This window comes from Diachasmimorpha longicaudata, chromosome 4 (genome assembly GCF_034640455.1).
Source record: "Diachasmimorpha longicaudata isolate KC_UGA_2023 chromosome 4, iyDiaLong2, whole genome shotgun sequence".
NCBI lineage: Eukaryota > Metazoa > Arthropoda > Insecta > Hymenoptera > Braconidae > Diachasmimorpha > Diachasmimorpha longicaudata.
This window is the reverse complement of record NC_087228.1, coordinates 4506283-4529661: the sequence shown is the minus strand read 5'-3', so window position 1 is coordinate 4529661 and position 23379 is coordinate 4506283. Positions and strand designations below refer to the sequence as shown.

The 23379-nt window shown below is 38.2% G+C and overlaps 5 protein-coding genes across 6 annotated transcripts; 2 read left to right on the top strand and 3 right to left on the bottom strand.

Annotated features, from left to right (window-relative positions):
• Positions 1 to 833: 833 nt before the first annotated feature.
• On the bottom strand, positions 834 to 9390 carry Cnk (connector enhancer of ksr). The gene is made up of 5 exons (XM_064118827.1): positions 8873 to 9390; positions 7484 to 8184; positions 6837 to 7087; positions 3904 to 6696; positions 834 to 3535 (listed from the first exon to the last, which is right to left on the bottom strand). The coding sequence occupies exons 1-5, from the start codon at positions 8928 to 8930 to the stop codon at positions 2050 to 2052; spliced, it is 5289 nt and encodes a 1762-aa protein (XP_063974897.1). The 5' UTR covers positions 8931 to 9390; the 3' UTR covers positions 834 to 2049.
• On the top strand, positions 9131 to 12625 carry LOC135161357 (uncharacterized). Its single transcript, XM_064118847.1, has 3 exons — positions 9131 to 9241; positions 9362 to 10024; positions 10372 to 12625. The coding sequence occupies exons 2-3, from the start codon at positions 9381 to 9383 to the stop codon at positions 10772 to 10774; spliced, it is 1047 nt and encodes a 348-aa protein (XP_063974917.1). The 5' UTR covers positions 9131 to 9241; positions 9362 to 9380; the 3' UTR covers positions 10775 to 12625.
• Positions 12493 to 18176, bottom strand: LOC135161352 (acylamino-acid-releasing enzyme-like). Of its 2 annotated transcripts, none has more exons than XM_064118834.1 (8): positions 18080 to 18176; positions 17296 to 17513; positions 16219 to 16824; positions 14946 to 15718; positions 14207 to 14427; positions 14039 to 14118; positions 13179 to 13391; positions 12493 to 12767 (listed from the first exon to the last, which is right to left on the bottom strand). In XM_064118834.1, exons 1-8 carry the CDS (start codon positions 18119 to 18121, stop codon positions 12638 to 12640), a joined length of 2283 nt encoding a protein of 760 aa, XP_063974904.1. In that variant the 5' UTR covers positions 18122 to 18176; the 3' UTR covers positions 12493 to 12637. The 2 variants fall into 2 exon arrangements, with proteins under 2 accessions (XP_063974904.1, XP_063974905.1); XM_064118835.1 differs by lacking the exon at positions 18080 to 18176 and adding an exon at positions 17585 to 18063.
• A 1044-nt stretch (positions 18177 to 19220) lies between these two features.
• On the bottom strand, positions 19221 to 19722 carry LOC135161365 (small ribosomal subunit protein eS28). Its single transcript, XM_064118856.1, has one exon. The coding sequence runs from the start codon at positions 19651 to 19653 to the stop codon at positions 19456 to 19458; it is 198 nt and encodes a 65-aa protein (XP_063974926.1). The 5' UTR covers positions 19654 to 19722; the 3' UTR covers positions 19221 to 19455.
• A 146-nt stretch (positions 19723 to 19868) lies between these two features.
• On the top strand, positions 19869 to 23201 carry LOC135161351 (serine/threonine-protein kinase fused). The gene is made up of 3 exons (XM_064118833.1): positions 19869 to 20447; positions 20512 to 20771; positions 21216 to 23201. The coding sequence occupies exons 1-3, from the start codon at positions 20337 to 20339 to the stop codon at positions 23140 to 23142; spliced, it is 2298 nt and encodes a 765-aa protein (XP_063974903.1). The 5' UTR covers positions 19869 to 20336; the 3' UTR covers positions 23143 to 23201.
• The last annotated feature ends 178 nt before the right edge of the window (positions 23202 to 23379 follow it).

Below are 23379 nucleotides of genomic sequence, written 5' to 3'. Positions count from 1 at the left end.
CTTCACTATGATTTTCTGCTACTAGGGGTCGGTTCCGCGAATTAACTTTTCTGATAATGACATAACGTTCAATAAATTTTTCTGTTCATTATGGGACTTTAACAATATTCAAAATAATGTAATTAAATACATAGATTTAACTTCAAACGAAAATCTGTTGTTTCACGGAGGAGGGGGTGGGGAGATTTGTTTACGATTCCCCATCATCCCTTGTTTTATCCTGTCGAGACCTGGTAGAATCGTGTGCAATTCGAGGACCACAGGTCAGCGATTCAATGACTACAATAGAACTAGTGTTTCATCGCTACTTCCATAGTTACTTTGTGTTGATAATGATAATCGTCTCATTGATTGGGTCGCCACGCCAATAATTCGGTTTACAAGTGAGCCTATAGATGTTTCACATAAAAATTTAGCCCCTCCACTGACATTTGAACACTCTACTCTAGATACTCTAGAAATTGATGAATGATGGGGACGAATCACGCACAACTTCCGCAGGAGCTTGTCCCCTGTTTTGGTGTCTGCGACATCAAAGTTTGAGAACACCTCCTTTTATCATACCTTATACAGTGTAATGGTAAGTTATGTGTGCAATGTGTAATACTTAGACAAATAAATTAAAGCACACAAAAGTTTAGAGCTCAGTAGAAACGGGTAGAAAGCTAGTTTAAATGATAGGATTAGTTCATTTTTCGATAAGGGATTCCCTGTGGATATTTACATATGAGTACTTTCCCTTATTTTCCACACTGGATACAGACATATATCAAAATTGCATTTTCTCAATGATATGAAAGTTTTTATATTACAGCATCAAAATCCACTAGCAGTACCGAAGACCTCGTCATTTATTCAACTACATCAATGAACATTGTATATACATGAATATAAAAAAAAATATTCTTACAGTTTAAAGTCGCTCGATTATTGAATAACTATGTAAAACGTGAGTTCAAAAATTTCAATTAACATATAAATACAGGATATGTATAATTTGAAAAAAACTATCATAGGCACTTTAGCATGAACGGATTATCACATGCGTGTGAAATACTGTTTCCTATCCTAAAGTCGTTGTTATTTTTTATCGACATATTTATCATTTCATAGTAGTCATATAATGTTAAAAACATTTTTAGTTACACAATTATCTGTGAGCTGAAAGGAAGAATATTTGAAGTATATCAGAAAGTCAATAAAATTAATTTGTGTTGAAACACAAAATAATTGTTGTTTTCTGTAAATTCAAATAGACAGAAGACATGTTTGTATTATGGTACAATTGTTTCTGTAATACTCGATTGTTTGCTTGAAAAGGAAGAGCCAAAATTCAGAGTCACTGATTTAAAAAAATTTTTCAATTATAACTATCAACAATTTATCTATAATTTTTAATAACCAACTTCAATAGCGAAGTGTTGACCGAAAGTTAATTAACAATAGACATTCGTCAACTACTAATATCAGTAGAGGCACTGAGTGGACGGTTTTTTTCAATTACTAATTGTAAATTAGCTCTCTACCTCATGCTCATACTCATTTTATCGAAATACATTTTCAAAAATTATTTGAAATGATCCTAAATACTAATTTTCGCTTTACAAAATTGCATATTCTATTTAAAAATGTGTTAAACAATCCGTTAGCTTCTTTTCTTGACACATTCTTCCAGATTTCAAGCTTTTTACGTGACATCTGGCACCTTTTGCAGCTAAAATTGACTGTAATCACGTTGTTTCATCTAGTCCTCTATGACATAAAATACATTTAAAAAATGTGAACCCTTGGGATCGAAAATTATCCAAATGTTCAGGGTAATTCTCGCTCCTCCATTAATCATCGATTGAATTAATAATAAAAAAATGATCCTACTCCGATTACCCATTGCTCAACTAGTCATTGTCTTTCGTACTCGATCGACGATAACTCTAATAATCAACTAATGTTATTAAAAAATTGATGAGCTCAGTTTCCAACCTTGACATTATAAAATGGACTGAAATTCCTGCAATGATCCCACTGCAAAGCCCTAACCCCCTCGAAGCCCTATCCACTCTCATCTCGATCCTTCCTACCTCTTTCTCTGAGCAATGACGTATCTGACAGTGAATAAGTTCCAGGTTCAAATACCGGTGGATACTCCAACCCAGGATAATCATCAGGCGGTGGAGAACTAGGTGGTGGTATATAAGGAAGTGTCGGTGGATACATCGGATGTCTTGCATTGATTCTCCTATTACCCTGTACAACATTACTCTTATCACCATTCATCGGTGGAGTTTCTGGACTCCAATCACTAGTAGAACTCATCGAACTAAAACTCTGACTCAAAGTATGAGACTGACTCATTCCACTGTAAGAACTAAATGATTGGCTAATACCACTGTCTCCAGGGCTCTGACTTCCAGATCTCTTCTGACTCGAGCTTTTGTCTTTGAACAACGCCCTGTGAAGTCTAGGTGAGCCCAAAAGTGTCTTCTGTTGTTCCTTAGGCAGATCCAAATTATTAGGTTTCTGTGGACTCTTAACGCCGAAAAAATTCTTCAATCTATTTGTCTTTTGTCCATGCTCCTTATCCAAATGCATTTCAAACGCAGCCCTCATTCCATCCTGTTCAAAAGGTGACGAATGAATAGGCGGTGGTTGATACTGAGCAACACTTTTTAATTTTGCCTTCTGTCCAGCACTCATTTTTTTATCAGAACGTCTCAACGAGTCCATCCAACTTTTATCCTCTCTGCATCGATCATTAAGATTGAAACTGCCCTTTCTGCTCACTGAAGCCTCAGTTCGAGCTCTCTGGAGGGTACTTGACGCCGTACAACAGGTCAAATCACCACTGGACCCTGAGTAACCATTTTCACGTACAGATTTTCGTGAGACAGATTGAAGGGCATCGTCTCTATGAAATTCACGAGTTCTACCATCTCTCAAGTCCATCACCTGAATTGTTTCTCCCCTCGAATCAATTGTTCCTGGATTCGAAATAAGGTTTGGAGAATTATGGACTGATCTAGTATCAACTGGTGAATTGATACGTTTCATCTCATTACAGACATTCTGCCAATGTAGAGTATCCGATCTGAGGGGACCATGGAGACTCGATTCTTGTGGTCTTTTTCCATAAACACAATTTCGATCGCACGATTCTTTTGGTACTGGAGAGGGTCGCTTACTTGTTGATTGAAATTTTTGGTTATTCATTAGCTCAACTTTGGTCGATCTTGATGATTCACCTGAATTTCTGGCATAACTGTAATGCCCTCTGCTGAATGGTGATGGCTCTTCACCATTTCGTGGATGACCATAGATCATTCCATTGGTCGCAATATCCGTATTAACTATGTTGTTGTCGTCGTAATGGCGATATGGAAGTTGAATGTGTTCATTTGCTACAGGTGTTCTTCGTGGCGATGAGGATGAATTGCTCGCTGGGTGTTGATGGGCACATTGTTGATGAGAGAGCATAAATTCTTCGAGTGTTACGAAGCCACGTAAATCGTCTGGACGGCGACAATGAGTTGATTGAGATCTGTGAAGTAAAAATGGCAATTAACAGTCTTCGATTTTGGACCTTGAAATTTATACACTTTAACGACAGTTGAGTGGTAGTTAAATTGTAGCTACTGTTCAATTACTATTAATTAAATTAGCTAATCAATGAATTAATAGTACTTCAGTGAATTTTATATTTAGAAATTCGCTCTCTACTGTTGTAATTAATTGGGTCATTTACAGTCGTTTGGTTCGATATTACAAATTATATTTTACAATTAACTTAGATATATTAAGATGATAATGATCGGATCTCGCTGTTGACCCAGACAACGAGATCTCTAGGAAGTTTTTTCCATAATTCAAGCCAATCGCCATTAGAGAATTTCTATCATTCAAAATTACCTGTCAGTAGTCTGGCGATAATCCCCCATATCTCGACTAGTCGATGGTACATCCGTTGAACTGTGCGATGACGTCAATGCATAGAACGTACTCCCAGCGACGATGATTCGTAAATCCGGAGATGTCAATGTTGACTCGGATTTTTGACTGGGCGTTGACATAGGTAAAACTCGTCTGTAGCTTCGGAATTGTGCAGTTGGTACAGGAATATCATGTGTACGTGCGCCTAAAAATCTGAGATATTTTCGATCCAAACTAGCACCACCAATATCATGATCCTTAGCACCTGAATTTTTCCTCCCAATTTTCTTTAAAGATCCAAAAGACGATGTTTTATCAGCGCCATTTTTCGTTTCCGATCCAGTATTTTTGGGTTTCCCTTTGGTTTCACTGTCACTGTCATCGGTTTCACTGAACAATCCACTAGTTCTATTCGAACAATCAGCTCCCAGTGTTGCTTTATTGATAGAATCCAGCCAAAGTGTTAATGAATCATCTGCATCAGCAGCAAAATAAAATACTGTACCAGTGTGATAAACTTTGAATGCAAATTTTCGTGATTTAACTTCTGGTGCTTGAGAAGCTGTGAAACCCGGGAGAACAATTAAACAATCTGATTTAATACTTTCAGGATTTTCAAATCTGTAGAGAGATGATCCTTTCAGTACAAACCACGATCTTGCCCAAGCTCCACCTGCACCTCTGCTTCGATATGTTAACCAACCCTCCAGTTCACCAGCTCCAATATCTTTAACCGACACATTTCGCCTTTTTGCCAACAATATATTTTGTTTTCTACTGCTTCTAGGACTGTTCGATGATAATTTTGATCCACTGTGAAGTCCAATACTTCTTGCCACCATCATAGCTCTATTAACAACACCTTTCTCAACGTGTTTGTCCTTTTCCAATCGTGGTTTCGAATCTATCGTTTGTGTCGCGTATTTACCAGCATCTGGTGAATCCACTGTGCGTCCAACAATGTCTGATTGATTCTGAACAAGTAAAGCATTACCATTGCCAAATTTTTCGGTGAATAATTCGTATCTCTCTGATGCTGATTTATCTCCCTTCATCGGACTCTCATAGGACTCGCCATAATCGAAATAACCCACCGGGGGTCTTCGTTCACGAATTGAATTTGTCGATTCGTCTATGAAGTCTGTGGATCTCTCTACGAAATCGTTGTAACCGTCAAAAAAATCACGTTGATTTGACGAACCAATTAATTCAGAACTTAAGCGATTATCAACACGATGACTTTCTCTCTTTGAATTCGAACGGTTTAGATCAATCTTTGGTCTTTCTGGTGGCTCAGGGGGAATGACCTTGACATCGACATTCAGCGGCGGTTGTTTCGGGAAATATCTGCGAGGTGGGGGCTCGGGTGGTGTCGAACGAACATTTGTTTCAGATCTCTTGACACATTCTTTAGATTCTGCAGCTTGACGAAACGGCGATTCACATTTCCCTTCTTTTTTTGGGGTCGGGGTGGGACGTTTGAGGATGACTGATGGTGGCACTGGTGACTTGAGGTTCAAATTTTCTTTTGAGTCTGACGTAATATTTTTTATTGAAGTTTTCACTGTTTCAGGAATCTCTTCTGTGGTATCTAAAATTTCAGTATTTTCAGGCAACAATGTACTAGCCTCATCAAGTTTAACCAACGATTCTGCATCTGATTCTTCCACTTTAGTCTTATTCCTATCAAGTCCATCCACACAACTATCCGCTGATTCAGATTTTCCCTCGGTACTTCCATAATTTGGTGAATAATTCGAGTTCGATTGGATATCTGACGATATTACCCCGTCTCCCACTGATGAATCTTCAGGCTCACTGATGATAATCTCATGATTACTAATTTGTTCTTTCGTTGAGTCTTTGCATGAACTATTTTCATGGGAATCTTTAACATCAGATACTTTGTAAGTCGTCCTCAAACCACTAGAATTACTCTCTCGAACTCTTTCCTCTATAAAATTAATTTTCTGTGCAACATGGCCTTCCATTGTAACATCCTCAATCATCTCCAGTGTTGTACTATCTAAATTATCCGTCCTTACGTTATTATCAGTCTTAATTACGTCAATTCCATTCACATTCTTTGAATTATCATTCAATGAGTGTCGTAAATTACTGTCATTTACCTCCGTACAATTTATTTCTATCACATTTTGCGAAGAATTAATGTGACTTTCGTTCAATTTTTCTTCGTCATTGTGACAGTAGTTATCACTTTCGGTGGAATTATTTGCGTCGATATCATAATCAGGGGAATTATTATTAGTTATTCCAATTATCGTATTAACGGCGGATTCCTCTCCGTTATTTTTTGATAAATTATTCACACTGACACTCTCAATTTTAGTCTGATGTGAGGTATTTTTTGTTCCTACGATGTTCTCTATTTTTTTCTCCTCTTGAATTCGTTTTTTACGCTTCGACTGTTCAATTCCCAAGCAAGTCTGTGGTCGTAGATTCGTGGGTACTGTATCCAAACCGTGGGCGCAGGATGCCGCCTTATCTCGTAACTGAAATGTTGTACTGTGTTCCTGCTTTAATTCTTTCCAGAATTGTTCTATATCTACAGCGTGTTTGGTGGTTGGACTTGCACCAGTTATTGTCGCACGACGTTGTACTAGGGCTCGGGGTTTTGAGGCGTATAAACGACTTGAGAGTGGTGGCTCAACTTCACAATCAGAATCACTGCTATCCGTGCCGATTGTGTCTAGCATACTGACAGTACTGATTGGACTCGTTGGCACTGGATTTGGATCCTTTGGGGGATGTCTAGAAGAAAAAGAATATTTTAATTAATAATTCATAATCAATGCCTGAACTTAGCCATCTGAATATAGAGATTTTTTAAATATAATAATCTTATTGTCCAGTTAATTTATGAGGAAAGTAAGGATAATTTATTAAATTACCTTGGAAGTGGAATTGTAAAGTCTGGGATTGTTAATAACTCAGGTCTGGGTGATGGCAGATTATGTTGCCACCTCGTAGCGTACGGTGTCTTTTTATTACTCGGTAATCTGTACGGTTTTATGTAAATCTGGCCATAAACCTTGGTATGCCGTGGACGACGTTTCAGTGTTAATAACACTTCTGCCGGACTTTCGTTGAACAATTCGAGAACATTTTTTCTCTCCCATCCTACTACTGTCTGATAATTAACCTGTTGATGAGAATGAGGAATAAAGGTGACTTTATTATTGTAAATGAATTGAATATTTACGTATTACTTAACGATATCTAGGAATCCCCTACAATTTAGTTGAGACTATGCATAGATTCAGCTATTTTTAATCGTCACATTGGTCTATACAATTTTTACGAAGTGATTATTGAGTCTCCTTCAAATTTTGCACACATTTATAATCTTTATGAACCATTTGTTGTCTAGAATTGGCTCACTAAAATTATATGAACTCTGGAGAACATTCATTTTTGAGACGTTAAATGGATTTTTAGTTTATTGTCAAAATAAATGTGCCAGTCATAATCCTGGCCAACCGATTATTATGATAAAATACTGAATGTAAATTATCTATAGATCATGTTGATAACTTACCTGTACAATTTCATCCCCCTCCTCCATTTTTCCACACTGATGTGCCACTGAGCTGAATTTAATTTCCGCAATTTGATGAGTTCCATGAAAGGATGGAAGTATGTAGAAACCCAGATCATCGCCAGGTTTTTTTTTCAACGTTGCTAGATCTAAACTCGCTGGCTGAAGAATCATGGGATCAGATATATCCTGAATAATATAATCAGCCAATTGAGCCAATTGGCCACAAGTTGTTCTTATTTCCTCAATTGGTTTCTCAGCAAATCTGTCCCTTTGTGCACACGTTGCCATTTCAATACTCAATTTCAATAATAAGGCTTTTTTATCAGTGTACTCTAACTGTCCACTGAAAGGTGGCCTGTCCAACCATCTCACGAGTGGTTTAACTGATGTCACAACACCAACGACATCAGATAAAGTTTGTGTTGTAACTGGTTTTGAATCTGTCTGTCTTGACAGCTCATTGTGTAAACTGTGGGCTTGACAAGAGAGTCGTAGGGCAAGTAATTGGAGATTTTCACGGTCAAGTTCATAGTGAAAGTTTCTCAAGTACTCAACAGCTTCAAGGATAATTTCCTGATGTCCAACTTTGAGAACACCTAATTGCTCCAAATCCTCAGGCCTCAGACTCAACAACTGTTGTCCATTTACTTTGTTATTTGTGAAACTATGGACGTAGGGGAGAACTGAGATGTCTAGACCTACAAATGTGGAAATACAAAGAGCATTAGTCATGCATTTGTGACAACTATTAGGTATTAGTTGATCAGTGTTGGACATAGTTCAGTAAAATTTTATTTAGGTACTAGTTTAAGTTGTAAATAGTGCAGTATTTCAAGGAATAAATATATTAAATGCTGACAGATTTATTTACTTGACGAAGGTCAAATACTGAATACTTTTTGACTTGATATTTACAGCTAGGTCGATCAAGTATTAAATAAAAAAATATGTAGAATTTTTACTGATAAGGGCTGCGAAATATTCGGATAATTCGTTACTTAAGACGTGAAAAAACAGTTCCGAAAATATCTAAATTAACTAAGGAGCGGTATTTCTGATAAAACAAGCGAGATAAGAAGCATTTCCAAAGAACAAGGTAAAGATCACAGGCAGTCATTAGGCACATAAAGAGAAGTATCAAATAATGAAGAGGATATTCATGAAAAATCCAACAGATATAGTGAATTCATGGATTAAACGAGTGGACAGTAATTTTTGCATTGTCAGCCAAGGATAATTGTAAGAGGGAGTTATGCAGGAGTTGAAGACTCCACGCACAATGATGATTCAATTTACATGCTCGTCACGCCCTCAAAAACACTGAGGCACTTTATTAATTTCACAGAAGTCCCAGTAATTTTATTTTTTTTTTCATTTTTTTTGCACCTTTTAACCATTCACACACTTGATCGGTTTTCCATTCGGCAACATTTACATACGCCATGACCCGTCCTCAACGATTAAAAATAATACATAAGATGTATGGCGACCCAGAAGTATTGAGAAAAAAATTTAATAGTAATGTACGGTTGGCGAGATTGTTTTCCACTGTGAAAATTTCTAGGTTATGTCCACTGTGAACAATATCGACAATAAAGATTTCTCTCCGACCGATACTGCCCCGACCCCCTGTGGCCAGACGACTAAAACAACATGTCTTCCCCCCAGAACCAATGAAAATCCTCGCATCATCCTCGTCCAGATCACCTCCACCACCTCCAGACTGCAACGATACATTCCATTGTGTTTAATCGAGTGAGTGAACGTGACGTTTCAATGTTGATTCCAAGATTTTCAATAACTGATTTCATCACTCATCAACCGGTGACTAACTAAATGAAGTGTTCCAATGGTCTTGAATTCTATTTTATTCAGTGTATCTAACATCCCCACGATGCCTGATAACCAGTCTCCAGGACGCCTATCCCTGATATATCTCCTACTGATTCTATCCCTGGGGAACACAGCGTCGCCCCCAGGAGTCTCCCTGAAGTCTCCCAAGTACGCCGAGAAAACCCTCGCCGAGGAGGAAATATGCCATCCCATATCAGGTGTTTCGAGGAACGCCCTCAGGCTCAACAAAGCCCCAAATTCAGGCCTCATCATCACCCCAGCACACGTATTCGATAGTTGGACTCATCGAACCAACGATTTACGATGTAGGTTCACGACAAAAGCGCCCAAAGGTGAACATTTATTCGCTGTTATACAGACAATATCGTTCAGGCGAAACGACAGTGGCTGCATTGACTACGTCAAATTCAAGAGGAAAGGCAAAAATTCTACCGACGAGTTCTGTGAAAATTTTGATAGAAGAACGTTGAGACATTTGTTGGAGTACTCAGAGGACTACAGCGGCTTTACAAATAAAAATTTGTCGTACTCATTCGGTGAGTTTGATTCTCAGGGAGAAATTGAGACCACAATATTTGTATCGAAGGAACCGTTGAAGGAGAATGAACATCTGAATCTGACTATTGTCTACACACCTGCCAAGGACTGCGAGAAGACTGATTGGACGCAATACAGGACAACGGGGTACGAACTTAATATTTTCATGATCAATAAGAGAATTAGGAATGCATTTGGGGGATTTTGGTTGAATGTTTTTTTAGAACTTTTGGTGATCGAGTTTTCCAAATTTTTCTGTAGTTTTCAATGATCTTTGAACTCAGTAAACGACAGAGCTACTTCAAACGACGAAATTTACATTCAGGTCTGTAATAATTTGCCATTTTCAGCACTGGATCCCCCAGAAGTATTCAAGTTGTCTCTAAAAATAAAAATAATTGTAAAGGAAAAAAAATCGTTCGACTTTTGGTGGCTCGGACTTCCCCATAAAATAACAGCCAACTAACCAGTCAGTTTCTCCCCTGAACCCCCAGGTACGACGTCTGCCTCTGGAGGGACTACTTCTGCGATGGCTACACCAACTGCTTCGCTGGTATGTGCGTTGATGAAGATCCCTGCCCCGACGAGATAACGAGCAATGGGACAGGGACAAAAGTGACTATCGGGGCAGTCACAACAATTCTCTTGTTATTCCTTGTCTTCTTGATGGGCTTGTGGATATGCAGGCGACAGAAGAAGTTGTGTTGGTCATCAGACTGTGCGGGACCCAGTTCTCAGGACAGACCACCTGCAGACAGGGAATCCGCGGGATCTAATCTTCAGGCTGTGGGACTCACCCCGATGCTTGAAATTGCAGTTTTGCCTTCACCGTTGGATAAGGATCTGCCTCCTAGTTATGACTCGCTGTTTCCGGATCAGGCGAATCGAGCTACTTGATGGGGGGATCAAATGGTGGGTTATTTAATGTTTTAATTAGATAACGATTATGATTCTTTCCACATTTGGAGAGTGGAGGTGAAGAAATTATTGATAATTTTTCGTGGTTAATTTTCGGAATTATGGATTTTATTCGTAACTAGCGAATAATATTTCATTTCTGCTTGACTTGTTTCACAATTGACGGAAAATTTTCTTCGTGCAGAGGAAAATAAATTTCCTCGATTCTATAAAATTCGTGGAATTCGTCAGTGACAGTAGAATTCTATGGAAATATTTTTGCAGAAGACTGTCTAAAATTCAAAATTTAAAATAGTCTGCAAATAAATTTAATTTATAAAAATTTGAGATTGCGATTGACTTCACAAACTCGAAAGATGTAGAAATGTAAACCAATGTGTTTCAATTGATCGACTTCTCGTTCTCGATATTTTTCATAATTGAAATAATGTTTTTCTTATTAATTTTTGTTTTTTATTGAACTCTCGAACATATGTCTCATTTGTTTTTTCATATCGATTAAATCGATAACAGGATCATTAGTAATCCAAATCTATTCATCAGAATCTCATCAATTCTCCATCAAGTTGAATTCCGATTATGTTCATCATTTCACTGTCGATTTTTTGTAACAAATTACTCTGAAATTATATTTAAAAGGCGAAAAATTTACTCGAGAGAATTCGAAAGGCCATAAAAAATATTTCTCAGACTAAAAAAAATTTGTTTTAGTATCATCTGCCTGGTCAATTTTCCCGCGAATGTCTGCGAGTATCACAATAAATTCTGCGATAAAAATACATAATATTAATATGAAATAATTCTAACGTGTAAGCACAGATTACAAATGCACTAGTTTTTCAAACTGACGATGAAATTGAGATGACGTTTCCAATTTTTCGAACATTCCAAAGTACTTTTTCTATCGTATATGACGTATTTTCCATTGGTGAACCAAATTATATATGTGATACAATCTGTAACAATCGTTTTTAATACAGACTTAGGTTAATTTTATAATAAATGCAATACTCAATAGGAAAATCTTAATAATTATAATGATCAGCATTTTCATACTGCATTGTAGAGTATCCACAAAGAGTTGAATGCAATTTAGTGATTCTTAGGAGAAATGATAATACAATTTACGTTAATCATTTTTAACTTAAGGATGAAATGATAAAATGATGTAGGACTGTTGAATCCTAGACATCTTGCCTTTTTAAACGCAATTATCCCAATAAAGCGGCATTCTGTGAGGACCGGAGTTTCCTCCGAGCATTTCTCTTTCATTTTTTATATTTAAAAAAATAATGATAAATGAACAAGTCATGGACGACTAGAAAAATCTAACTCATGAGGTGACTTCGTCATTTGATTTTGAGTAAAAAAAAACGGTATCTGATATTTTTTATCAGTTTTCTTCATTAAAAAATTGTTCAACAGCTCAATTTAACTGAAGGAACAGAATAAATTTGACGGAGAAACGCACAATTACCAAAATAATTCGAGTTCGATATATTCCTCTTTATCTCTTCATTCTTCAGTACTAATATCACAGATGTTTATATTATTTATAATCGGTAAAACGAACAGCGATACGAATTTAAACCTAATACTAAGTGCCAATAAGTGTAACAACGCTCATGGGTGTGTGTAATTAACTGATTAACGAATCGCGAGGTTTTTTTTTAACGAATAAAGCAATAACAAAATGATTCGTCATTTGTTGTAAATACATTTATATTTAAATGCATTTTATTACAAACGTGGTAATTCAAGGTAATTTGTAGTAGAGTTGATTATGTATTCTTAAGAAATTGTAATAAAAAACACATTTAATAACAACAATCGTTGAGATGTTCAATCACTCTTGAGGTGATCGTTTCCTTTGGCGTTTAGATGATCATTCAACCACAATATGCTATTGATTATCTCGTCGATTTCGACGGGACCTGTGCTGAGGGGATGATTGTCGTCGTATACCAGCATTCTAAAAATTAAGTTGACATTTGAAGATATTAAATGAATTTTTAACATTGTCAATTGCTTTAAAAAATCTGTTCAAAGGGAGATAATCTGGTGGGGCTTATCAAGTGACCTATTTTTTCTTTGATTTTATGATGTACGAAAGTAGTTTATTTACACTTTCTGATAAGAATCTAATGATTCTAAAGGTGTTTCCAAAATTTGTACTACATTTGTAGACATGATGTGATAAAAATGGAGACACGTAGATAATTTAATGACCTCTTTTTTCGACAACTTCGGGATCTACAAATGAAGTTCATTGACATGCTCCAAAAAATCAGTTGATATTTGTCAAATAAATCCACCAAAATTTTTCCAGCCTCAATATTTGCGTCACCGATTCGTGTAACAATATGACAAACAGTACACATACTTTGTTTTTACTCCATTGGCCTTGAGACGGAGATACCAGTGTTTGCCCTGTGATGGTGGTACTCGGCGATCTTTTTTTCCAAGTAACATGAGCGTCGGTGCTTTGACCTTGTGAGCATGAACAATTGGTGAGCATTTGAACATTTTGACAACCATCTCGGTAGTTTCTTCAGATGACATGTCATCGTACGAGACGTTCGTCACTGCTGCACACCTGCAATTAAATGTCACGATTTGACGAATAAGATATTCTCAGAGATGGGATAATTACGATCAATTACAAGCACAAATGATGATGAATTGCGTGGACTTTTAGTACGTCATAGAACAACACATATGAAACTACATGGTTGCAAATATTTTGGTTAACTACTCTTAAAAGATGGAAATTTCATGGATATTTTTTTTTTTGTGCTTTTGAGGCAAGTCCCGTTGAATGAAAATTAGGGAGGGATTGTTGTGAAACTTGTAATGACTGTGAAATGACTATTTAGTAAGAGATTAGTCTGAATAGTCCGAATTTATAGTAATTTTCATAGAAATACCGACTTGAAGTTGAGGATTTTCTCACATTTGAACTTTTCAACTGCAAAATTTCTTAAAATTTAAGTTTGAAAAATTTTAATTGTGTACCCGTGAAAAAACAGAACGACAAATCGATTGAATCAATTCAATGAAATTTATCAAAAAATAATCAATGAAATTTCTAACTAATGCTTAAGCAAAATTCGAGGCTTACACGTCGTGATGTAGCCTAATTCTCTCGTCTTTTCTCAATGCATTACGACTGAAATACAAATTCCCATACATTACCGTTTTATCTACAATGAAAACAATTGATAAATAACAAAATCAACTTACCAATCAGGGATATCGGATATTGTAAACATGGCTGCGATATCAATGACTGGATTTCTGGCCACAACTGCCTTGTACATGTTCTAGAAACAATGAAAATAATGACATTGTTAAAATCTAAATCGACACATTGCGATTAAATAAATTAAACGGAGATTCTAATAGTTATACCGGGTACTGTCCACTCAGATGAGTGACGAGGAATCCTCCATGAGAGCCACCAGCGAGGGCCACTCGATTGGGATCCAACCACGGGTATTTCTTCAAGGATTCCCTAGTCGCGGTCACGCAATCCCTCACGTCCACGTCGCCCACTCTTCCCTGGAGATATTCAACATTGTCAAGGCCCATTCCTGTGGAGCCTCTGTAGTTCACCTGAATTATTCCATATCCTAATCAAAAAACAAACATGAAAGTGCTTATATTCTTCGAAAGATGAAATAGTAAAAGACAGTTTTAATTGATATCACTTGCAGTTAATTTCGTTGAAGTTCTATTTGACTTCTATCAGTTGGCAGGAAAGTTGGATTAAACAACTGTCAAGTTACACTCTGACCAAATAAAATTATCTTTGTTTTTCATACTATTGTCGGTTTGAGGGTCTTATTAGTCGCTACAGATGAAATAATGAATTCTGAAAGTGAATAATTATTGCTCCCTCTAATTCAATAATTATTATTTCTTATTTTTAATCCTCCAGCTCAACGCTCGTTACCCCACATGTCAAACCCTTCGTACTTAAGGATGTTCTAGACCCTTTTCGTCAAGCGCGATAATTTGCCAGAAAAATAAAAAAAACGTGAACATTGACTAACCCACTATACAAAGTCGTTAACGTCCTTGTCCCTACATTTATAAAACCCCCATCCCCATGTGGCCTCCACCCGGTTTAATATTCCTCATTACTCACCTAATAGCGCTAACAGTGCACTCTCCTGACCGAAGATATTGGCATAATTTGAATGTGGCCCCCCATGAGGTGCAATAATCAAAGGAATCGACCTCTCCTCCCCGCCCTTGGGCCCCAAATACGTGAAATTGAAGTCCTTCACTGACTCTTCCCCCTCATAAACATAATCAGTGCTCTCAGTCTTCAAATTCTCCACTCCCTCTATGGCACTGGCCTCAGTGATACCACTAAATTCTATTTTGCCCTCCTCCCCCTCGAACCTTGTGGCCACCAGCCTGGATGGCACCAGCAGCGAGGTGTTTGACATCAAAACAATATCGTCGAACACGTCCATCACCGCGAGACTGGTGTCATCGTTATCGATCTGAGTCAGAACCTTCGTTTCAGTGTTGAGCACATAAGACCTGACATTGGATCGTTGGGGAGTGCTCAGGAATAAGTACTTCGAGTCTTTGCTCCAACATCTCCTCGGAAAATCTCGATTGTAAAGCCCGTAGAAGGGAACTCCTCTGTTGATGCTTATTTTAGTTTTCACTAGATCAATCAAAATACTTGGGGTCCTGTCCTCACTCTTCCAGTCTATCGACATGAGCCTGTGAGTGGTGTGATGGGGTCCATTCAGCTCTCGCTCCAGCCAGACAAGTTTTTTACCATCTGGACTGAATCTGGGCGATCTCACTCCTCTATTATCGGCTGATAATTTCTGGAAAATGTTGTCTTTTAACAGGAACACCCAGGATTCTCTGTTTGTACAGGCGATCAGACCCAGATATCTGTAATGATAATTTTTGTGAATGAAGAGTTGATAATTTCTGGTAATTAATTGAGGAATCTTAATAAAAAGCTGAATATTTAATCTTAACACCAAGGAATTGCCTTTTATGGTACAATTATTGCAATTTTATTGAAATTGAATTTAATATAGGGTTGTGAATAACGAGGGGAAGGGAAAGTTATTTCGATTTAATTCACATTTTTGCAATTACAAGACGTAACGTGGGAGGATTTATTAACCTTAATGATTCATTAGAATGGAATAATGAAGGTTTCAATAAGAAAATGAAACTTTGTGATTTTCTTGAAGAATTACTGTTTTATAACTTGAATCAGAAATTTGAAATCTATTACGTGCGTTCTAGCTAAATTTTCAATGCCGAATATTTCCAAAATGTCATAGCGACGATCAACGTAATAAAAATTCCTAAGAACTTGTAAAAGATCTACAAAACTTCAAATTATGTCTCGTATGATGGGAATTTCTTCTGGTGCATACCTAGGCTCGTGGTTCCTCGCGATTCCAACGATCCCATCCCCCTCCGGTGTCCAGATCAGTTGCCCAGGGGACAGGGACTCATCGATTCCTGGCATAACCGTCAGATTGTCCGTGATGGTGTCCAGAACGACCACCACCTGCTGATGCTTCCCCACAAGTGCCTCTCCCCAGTCTGGTTTGTAGATATACTCATTTCCTTTCACTGGTGTCTCCTTGTCACTTTTACTCTCCGCCTTCTTGTCTTTTTCCTGATGTTCATCCTCGGACTTCTCGTCAGTTGTGTCCGCAGAGATCTTGTCTTCCTCGTCAGCTTTATCCTCTGACTTCTTCTCCTGTGGCTTTTGCTTGTAAAAAGGCTCGGACTTCGGCAGCTTCTTCTCAGCAATGTACAGGAGTTTTGTGGTGTCTGGTGACCACTGGAATGAACCGAACTCGGTGTCTGTGTAGACATCACCGTGAACGTCCAACGAGGAGAGATCGTAGTTTTTTATCTGGCAACGTGTGTCCCAGATCTCGATGAATTGAGTCGGCGACTCTTTTCCTTTAATTGTGGCTGAACGCAGGATTGCTTTGCGCTGGTTGTCATTACTGGTCTTGGAAGCAAGTCTAAAGAAAATTATAATCATTGAAAATGGAAGGAGTACATTTTGGGGGAACTATAATAATTATTTGCGAAAACAGCAGCAGCCGTTGTCATGGGGGAAATTGATTTTTCTCGAGTGGTTTAAGAAATTCTCGTGAATTTGTTTACTTGAGATTATGGTCCATCATCACTTTTGGTAAATATCTGGAGGATTTCGGAGAATTTCAGAGAAGATGGAATCATTTAGGTGATTGTCATTGTGTTGTTCATTTACTCACATTAGTTTTTTGAAAGTTTTTACCAAATTTCGACATTATTACACAGGAAGGAATGATATTAAACGAATTTTAAGAATAAAATTTGGAATAGAAGAGGAAATATCCTCCAGGAATGTTACGATTTGAATCGAGGAATCGGAAGAACTTTTCGGTGGCAATTTGTCTAGTCCCTAGTTTTGAGGCTTTCGCGATATTACGGAAATTCATGATATTTACTCAGATGTCACATCAACAGGAAAGCTCTGCGATCGAACTTCAAATTTGCTCGTCAACGAGTAATCAACTTTGAATGTTTGAGAAATACTTCTCTCCAAATTCCTCTGACTCCATGTAGTCTCCACCCCAATCTCACTGGAATTCGTGCGTATAATTTTCGCAGAAGATAATCCCGGATTTTGTGCAATCAACCTGTACAATTTAACAATTTTCTCCATCTGTAAAAATTGAGAGTTATTAACCAAAAATCATTTTTTATGCTGAGTAACCATTCGATGACAATGAATACCTCTTGAGACGACATTTTGGCAGAAAGCTTTGTGTTTCAGACTTTGCAATGATGATGCAAAAATACTGCAAGTCTGAACAAAATCACAAATGGAGGGGAACGTGATATTATTTATTTTCAATAACTAAAGTCACTGTTTACTTAATGATAACTATACACTTGTCTTAAGATGTCTACTCCATTGTAATAAACTAACAGGTTTGGGGATTTATTACGATGGGAGGAGCATACTGGAGATGACATGGAGGGGATTAATTTGTGGTCCATTGAGGGTGCAGTCGCGAAAATTGTCACTCCAGAGATGACAAGATAATGACTTTCATTGTACAAACCAATTACGCGTACAATAGCTCTAAGAAGTTGAAAGTATAAATTACAGGTCAAGAGATCGTTCAGCTGTTGTTAGACGTGAGCGAGACAAGGGAATAATTTTCGTTTCCGCCGACGAGGTAAATTAGATGTTTGATTAGGAAAACAAATTAGATGATCTGGTACCGTTGCACGATCGGTCTTCCTGGAGGTGGAGGGAGTAGCCATAAATTATTCTCTCCAAATATTTCATGGCGACGGTGCAGGCACTAGTTCAGAGTATGTACCTGTGAGTAAAACAGAATCTTTGATGGCCGCACCATGTCATTTCCTTATTTTTCAAGTTGTTTGTTGCAATCACCTCGTAAAGATACGACAAAATAAAAAATACAGATAACCACTAAGTATTCGTGTGATATTCAATTATGGTGAGTCCTCAAGTGAATTGGTGTCTTCAGGGCGGGAAGGATTGAATCAACCTCTGGAGTTATAAGTGAATAATTTTTCCAATCATCTGTATTAGTCTCCCAATTTGTTATTTTTCTCCAAGAGATTTTGCTATTCTCGCCGATTTTAATGGACTTTTTTTTTGAAACAAACAAATTTTCTTTCGTAATTTCTCTTTCGTGTAATATCAGCAGCTGTTCTTATATATTTAATTTTTTTTATTTATTATTGTATTAATGTATTGTCAGTAGTAAGAAAACCACTCTTTTGAATTAACATAAATTAACAGATAAACCCTCAGTGAATAGTCTAATTGAAGTGTAAAAGGTACTTACTTTACTGCTGAGACAAGCGAACAAAAATGTCCAGATATTTATGCCACGAGTTCCAGTAGAAAAAATCGTTGTATCTGGATGGACAATCAACAAGAGGACAAAACCCAAAGAAAAGGGAAAATGACAATGATTTTAGTCCCAGAACACATGAAAACTTCAGTCACTATTGACTTATTCAATTATTTCTTCATGGAAAAGGTGTTAATTCTTTCAGACAAATTAGTACACTTACATTAAAATTATAACCTCCCTCATTCTCCTAAATGATTCATCTGTGATAATGGAAAAAAGGTGATTTAATATTCAACAAAATAAAAGTTCTTGGATCCAAAAAGACACTGATTCTACCGACAGTTACATCCCAATTATCCACAAGTCTTTCCTCTAAATCTTTTAAAAAATACTCTCAGCAAATAAATAAAACAGTGAACAGTACTTACTTTACACCTTTTGACCTCCCACCAGTAACAACATTGGTGACACCATCGAATTCGAGGAAAGGGGTTAGGAATGTCGAAAAGACTTGAAAAAATGACAAAAAATAATTGTGTGGTTACCAGCTGTAATTTATTAGCATAAACTTGGTGTTCAACATTGGCATTGATGAAGAATCATATCCAGACCAGACATGACAAAATTGATGTCTTCTCCACGTCTAATGTGATGCTCCCCTCGATGTTGTTCAGCGCAGCAAATTGCTAGTTGATGTCTCAAATAATTCCAGGAATGCAGCTGGCTTCCAATTTTCTTCTTACGTATATATTGAATGAGAAGAACACCTCATCGTAATCTCCTGGCCTCACGTTCAGACTCCAACAAGGTTAGGAGGTCACCCTCACGAACAGGCCCCTTGACGTTTCTGATGATCTGGCGATTCTGCTCACCCAGGAACTCCACTTTAACTTGTGTACACTGGCCTTGGGAGCCAGTACGTCCCAGGACTTTGATTACTCTGGCAAGGACCACAGGTTTATCCATTTTATTTGCAAACTGCACGTGGCTTACAACCGTTCAGCAACGCAACGAGGAAGCGAAAGAGACCGATCACCACCGGGATCAAGTGTCTTTCGATTTTCAGTGCGATATTCAATATGGCGACTTCCGGTGTGAAGCGGGACTAGATGTGCTCCCCAGAGCGGGAGGAGTCAAACGTGTGCAGTCTCAACTGAATAATTATTCCAAAAAATGTTATTGTCCTCCCAATTTGTCATTCTTCTGAAATATTTTTGGCTATTATCTCGTCTATATTAATAACCACAATGAATTAGCACATTACATTTGTTTAATATTGTTAGTGTTTCGAGTGGTAATTAGCAATCGTCCTTAGGAGTATTTTTTATTTCCATCTATTTTTAACGAATTTATGGTACCTTTTAGGGGGGAGGATCCAGGAAATGTCAAGGAGTTTGTAATATTTTCTCCACAGGTTTACATTGATTTGATTCTGCCGGCGAAGAAGAAAATGGAGGTAATATAAAGGTCGGTACGCAATAGGAATTTTGCCAAACAGCAGCAACTTCACATGATTCAGCTCTCCACTGCACAGACTGTAAATACACATGTTTGTTTTGTTTACGTTCTTTCAAGTGATAAAATGAATAATCCAGCCAAATGTGCCTGAATAATTTCCCTCGATCAAGTTAAAGTTAATACCAACCATAATGGAGAAGTACATAAGACTTTACCAAGTGGGCGAGGGATCCTTTGGACAGGTTTTTAAAGGAAAAAAGTGTTCTGACGGTGAAATTGTTGCGATTAAAATCATCCGAAAGGTAACACCTTCAAAAAACTATTGAACATATTGAATGAATATTCAACAATTGTGATTTATATCAGATTGGACGTTCCTCCAAAGAACTTCACGGTCTTCGTCAAGAATGCGAGATTCAGAAGCATCTCCATCACCCCAACATTGTTCAGATGATCGACTCCTTCGAGACAGAGAAAGAGCTTGTCGTTGTCACAGAATACGCAGACAAAGAACTTTATGATATTTTGGGACAGAGTGGAAGACTCTCGGAGGAGAGAACTCAAGTCATTGCCTGTGATCTGGTATCAGCACTGTATTATCTTCACTCCAATCGAGTTCTGCACAGGTTTGACATTTTCATTTTCCACTTATGACGGAAATTAATGCTAACTGGGAAGAGACAAAGAGATGGGATAAAATTTTCGTTGGGCATAATAACAGCAGACGCAGAAAATTTACATTAATTTCTCGATCTCTTCAACTTTACGTTGCTATACACGATTTTTGGGAGTCTAAATCAATTGTCAAATTGTGACAGTCCGTTTGGAGCAATATTATTGAATATATCAGCGTTTATCAGCATCTTTTTCAAGATTAGTTCGATAAACTTATGGAATATTGAAGAAGTAAAAATCAATTTCATTGAATTGCAAAATCGTGACGTTTCATAAATTATTCATTTTCGTGATTTCTGGCCCATCTACCCCAAACTTCAACCTTACGATTGAAGAATTATTTTCTGAAAATGAAGCCCTGCGTCGTGAATCACATCAATCGTCTCATTCCACAGAGACCTGAAGCCCCAGAATGTTCTGGTGGAGTCCAATGGTGTAGCCAAGCTTTGTGATTTCGGTTTTGCTCGTAGCATGAGTACAGGAACTCACGTATTGACCTCAATAAAAGGCACCCCCCTGTACATGGCCCCCGAGCTAATCGAGGAGCATCCGTACGATCACAATGCAGACCTCTGGTCACTCGGTTGCATAGTCTACGAGCTCCTAGTGGGTTTTCCCCCATTTCAAACCACATCGATTCTGCACCTTGTCAAGCTCATTCGTTTTGAGGCCGTCAAGTGGCCGGAATTTTTGTCCCCCAACTGCAAGAATTTTCTCCAAGGACTCCTGCAAAAAGACCCCTCGAAACGCTTGACCTGGCCTGAACTGCTGGATCATCCGTTCGTTAAGGGAAGAATTCTTATTCTAAATGGAGACATACCCATAGCTGCGCCCTTCACAACTCCCCTATCAGCGTCCCAAGCACTAGCTAAACAACAGCAACTTCAACATCTAGCCATGCAGTCTGCCAGCCACTCTGGAATTCTCGAGAAAGCAGTGGAGAAGGTCCAGGCACAGGAGCGCAAACTACGAGATCAAAGACACCGAACCTGTATGTCTCAGCCAAGATATCCCATGACAATGCACGGATATTACCCTTACACCACTGGACAACCGTTCCATCATCCCCTGGGACGAAGTCATCCCAGTGGAAGTGAATCCAGTGCCAGTGTTGACGTTCTCCTTGGAAACTTGAGCCTCAGAGCTTCTCTGCAGAGCGATCTTTTGGTTTTCGATGCTGTTAATCAGACCCTGTGTCCCTCTGATTGTCCCACCATTCGATATAACCAGAACGACGAGCTGATTCATCTCTCAGAAGTCATGAAGGAGAACGTCAATCAGAACATTCAGGGTTATCATAATGTGGATGCTCCCAACAAGATGAAAAAATCAAAACAGGAGAAAAGTAGACTGAGTGCTGATTACGAGCGGGAATTCGGTGTTGATGATTCATCAGAGAAGATCGAAAGGAGCTCGAGACTTCCAGACTGGGATGCCCGAGTTGTCGATCAGCATATTGAGAACGAAGAGTGGGTGGCATTCCTTCAGAGGTCCATGGAGGAGGTTATCGATGGAGAGATAACCTCACTTTTGCAGGAAAATTGTGTCTCGGTTTTTGTCTCACCTCTGAGAAACTCTGGGGCTGGCTGCAAGGTTATTGAGTTCGTAGCTTGTCTGTTGTCATTGCCATTTGTAGTGACTGTCTCCAAGGAGAACCTGAGGAAGATCGAGGAGGTTTATCTGGACGTGAGAGTCGTACCTAATTTGGTGTATGCTGTGAAGCTCTTCATGTCTGAGAGGGGAAGTTCTGAGAATCTTGGGGATGCTGATGATGGACAGGAGTCCAAAGGAAAGACAACTCGGTCTGCCTCGTCACTGTCTGCTGATGAACTCCAAACCATCGAGTGCATCATGCTGATTCTCTGTAGATTAGTCTATGTTAATGAGAAATTTTTAACTCAATTCTGTGATGCTGTTTATATTGTTAATGGAGTGCCTTTGCTGCAACAGCTGTATACCCTGGAGAAGAGGAAGCCCAGGGTTGTTGCTGATCTTGTAGCTATTCTGAATAATATTCTGAGATCACAACCGGAGAATGCCGAGCTTGTGGAGAAGGTTGTGTTGGGGACTGAGGGAGCTGTTGAACAATTTGTTAAGTTATTGTCCCATAGGCAGATTGTGCTGAGGGTCAGGGGGTGTATTTTGATTAAATTGTTGGCCAGGTTCTGCTGCAGAGCACTGCAACAGATCTGGGGTAGGTCACTGAAGAATGTGTTGGAGGGACTTGTTATGGATGATCATGAGGGCGTTAAGAAAAATGCTGAAGAAGCCATTGGGGAACTCAAACAACTCAATTATTATGAACAGCAAAGTCCCTGTTAGTGGTATTTCTAGTTTTCTACAATTTGTATTCAGATTGAAATAGATATTTTTCTACTGTTTATGGTTGGTGGACGTTCTATTAGATTTAGTTCATGGGGAGAGAGACTTTTAGATGATAAATGTGGTGGGAAATAATCGCAGAGGAACTGGAGGATGATTGGGACAGTAAGTTCTCAAATCAGTCGATCATCTGTCATTAATTGTTATCATTAATGGACATTAGTGGACATTCACAGA

Bases quoted from the DNA above. Each gene is read 5' to 3' on its own strand.
- Cnk (XM_064118827.1), bottom strand. From the start codon at position 8,930: ATGGCGTATGTAAATGTTGCCGAATGGAAAACCGATCAAGTGTGTGAA. The intron at 7,088-7,483 runs GTAAGTTATCAA...TCTCATCAACAG, and splicing joins AGGGGGATGAAATTGTACAG to GTTAATTATCAGACAGTAGT. The intron at 3,536-3,903 runs GTAATTTTGAAT...TTTACTTCACAG, and splicing joins TATCGCCAGACTACTGACAG to ATCTCAATCAACTCATTGTC.
- LOC135161357 (XM_064118847.1), top strand. From the start codon at position 9,381: ATGCCTGATAACCAGTCTCCAGGACGCCTATCCCTGATATATCTCCTA. The intron at 10,025-10,371 runs GTACGAACTTAA...CTGAACCCCCAG, and splicing joins ACGCAATACAGGACAACGGG to GTACGACGTCTGCCTCTGGA.
- LOC135161352 (XM_064118834.1), bottom strand. From the start codon at position 18,121: ATGGCTACTCCCTCCACCTCCAGGAAGACCGATCGTGCAACG. The intron at 16,825-17,295 runs GTAAATATCATG...AATTTTCTTTAG, and splicing joins CCTGTTGATGTGACATCTGA to ACTTGCTTCCAAGACCAGTA. The intron at 14,428-14,945 runs GTGAGTAATGAG...TTTTTTGATTAG, and splicing joins TGCACTGTTAGCGCTATTAG to GATATGGAATAATTCAGGTG.
- LOC135161365 (XM_064118856.1), bottom strand. From the start codon at position 19,653: ATGGATAAACCTGTGGTCCTTGCCAGAGTAATCAAAGTCCTGGGACGT.
- LOC135161351 (XM_064118833.1), top strand. From the start codon at position 20,337: ATGGAGAAGTACATAAGACTTTACCAAGTGGGCGAGGGATCCTTTGGA. The intron at 20,448-20,511 runs GTAACACCTTCA...GATTTATATCAG, and splicing joins CGATTAAAATCATCCGAAAG to ATTGGACGTTCCTCCAAAGA. The intron at 20,772-21,215 runs GTTTGACATTTT...CTCATTCCACAG, and splicing joins TCCAATCGAGTTCTGCACAG to AGACCTGAAGCCCCAGAATG.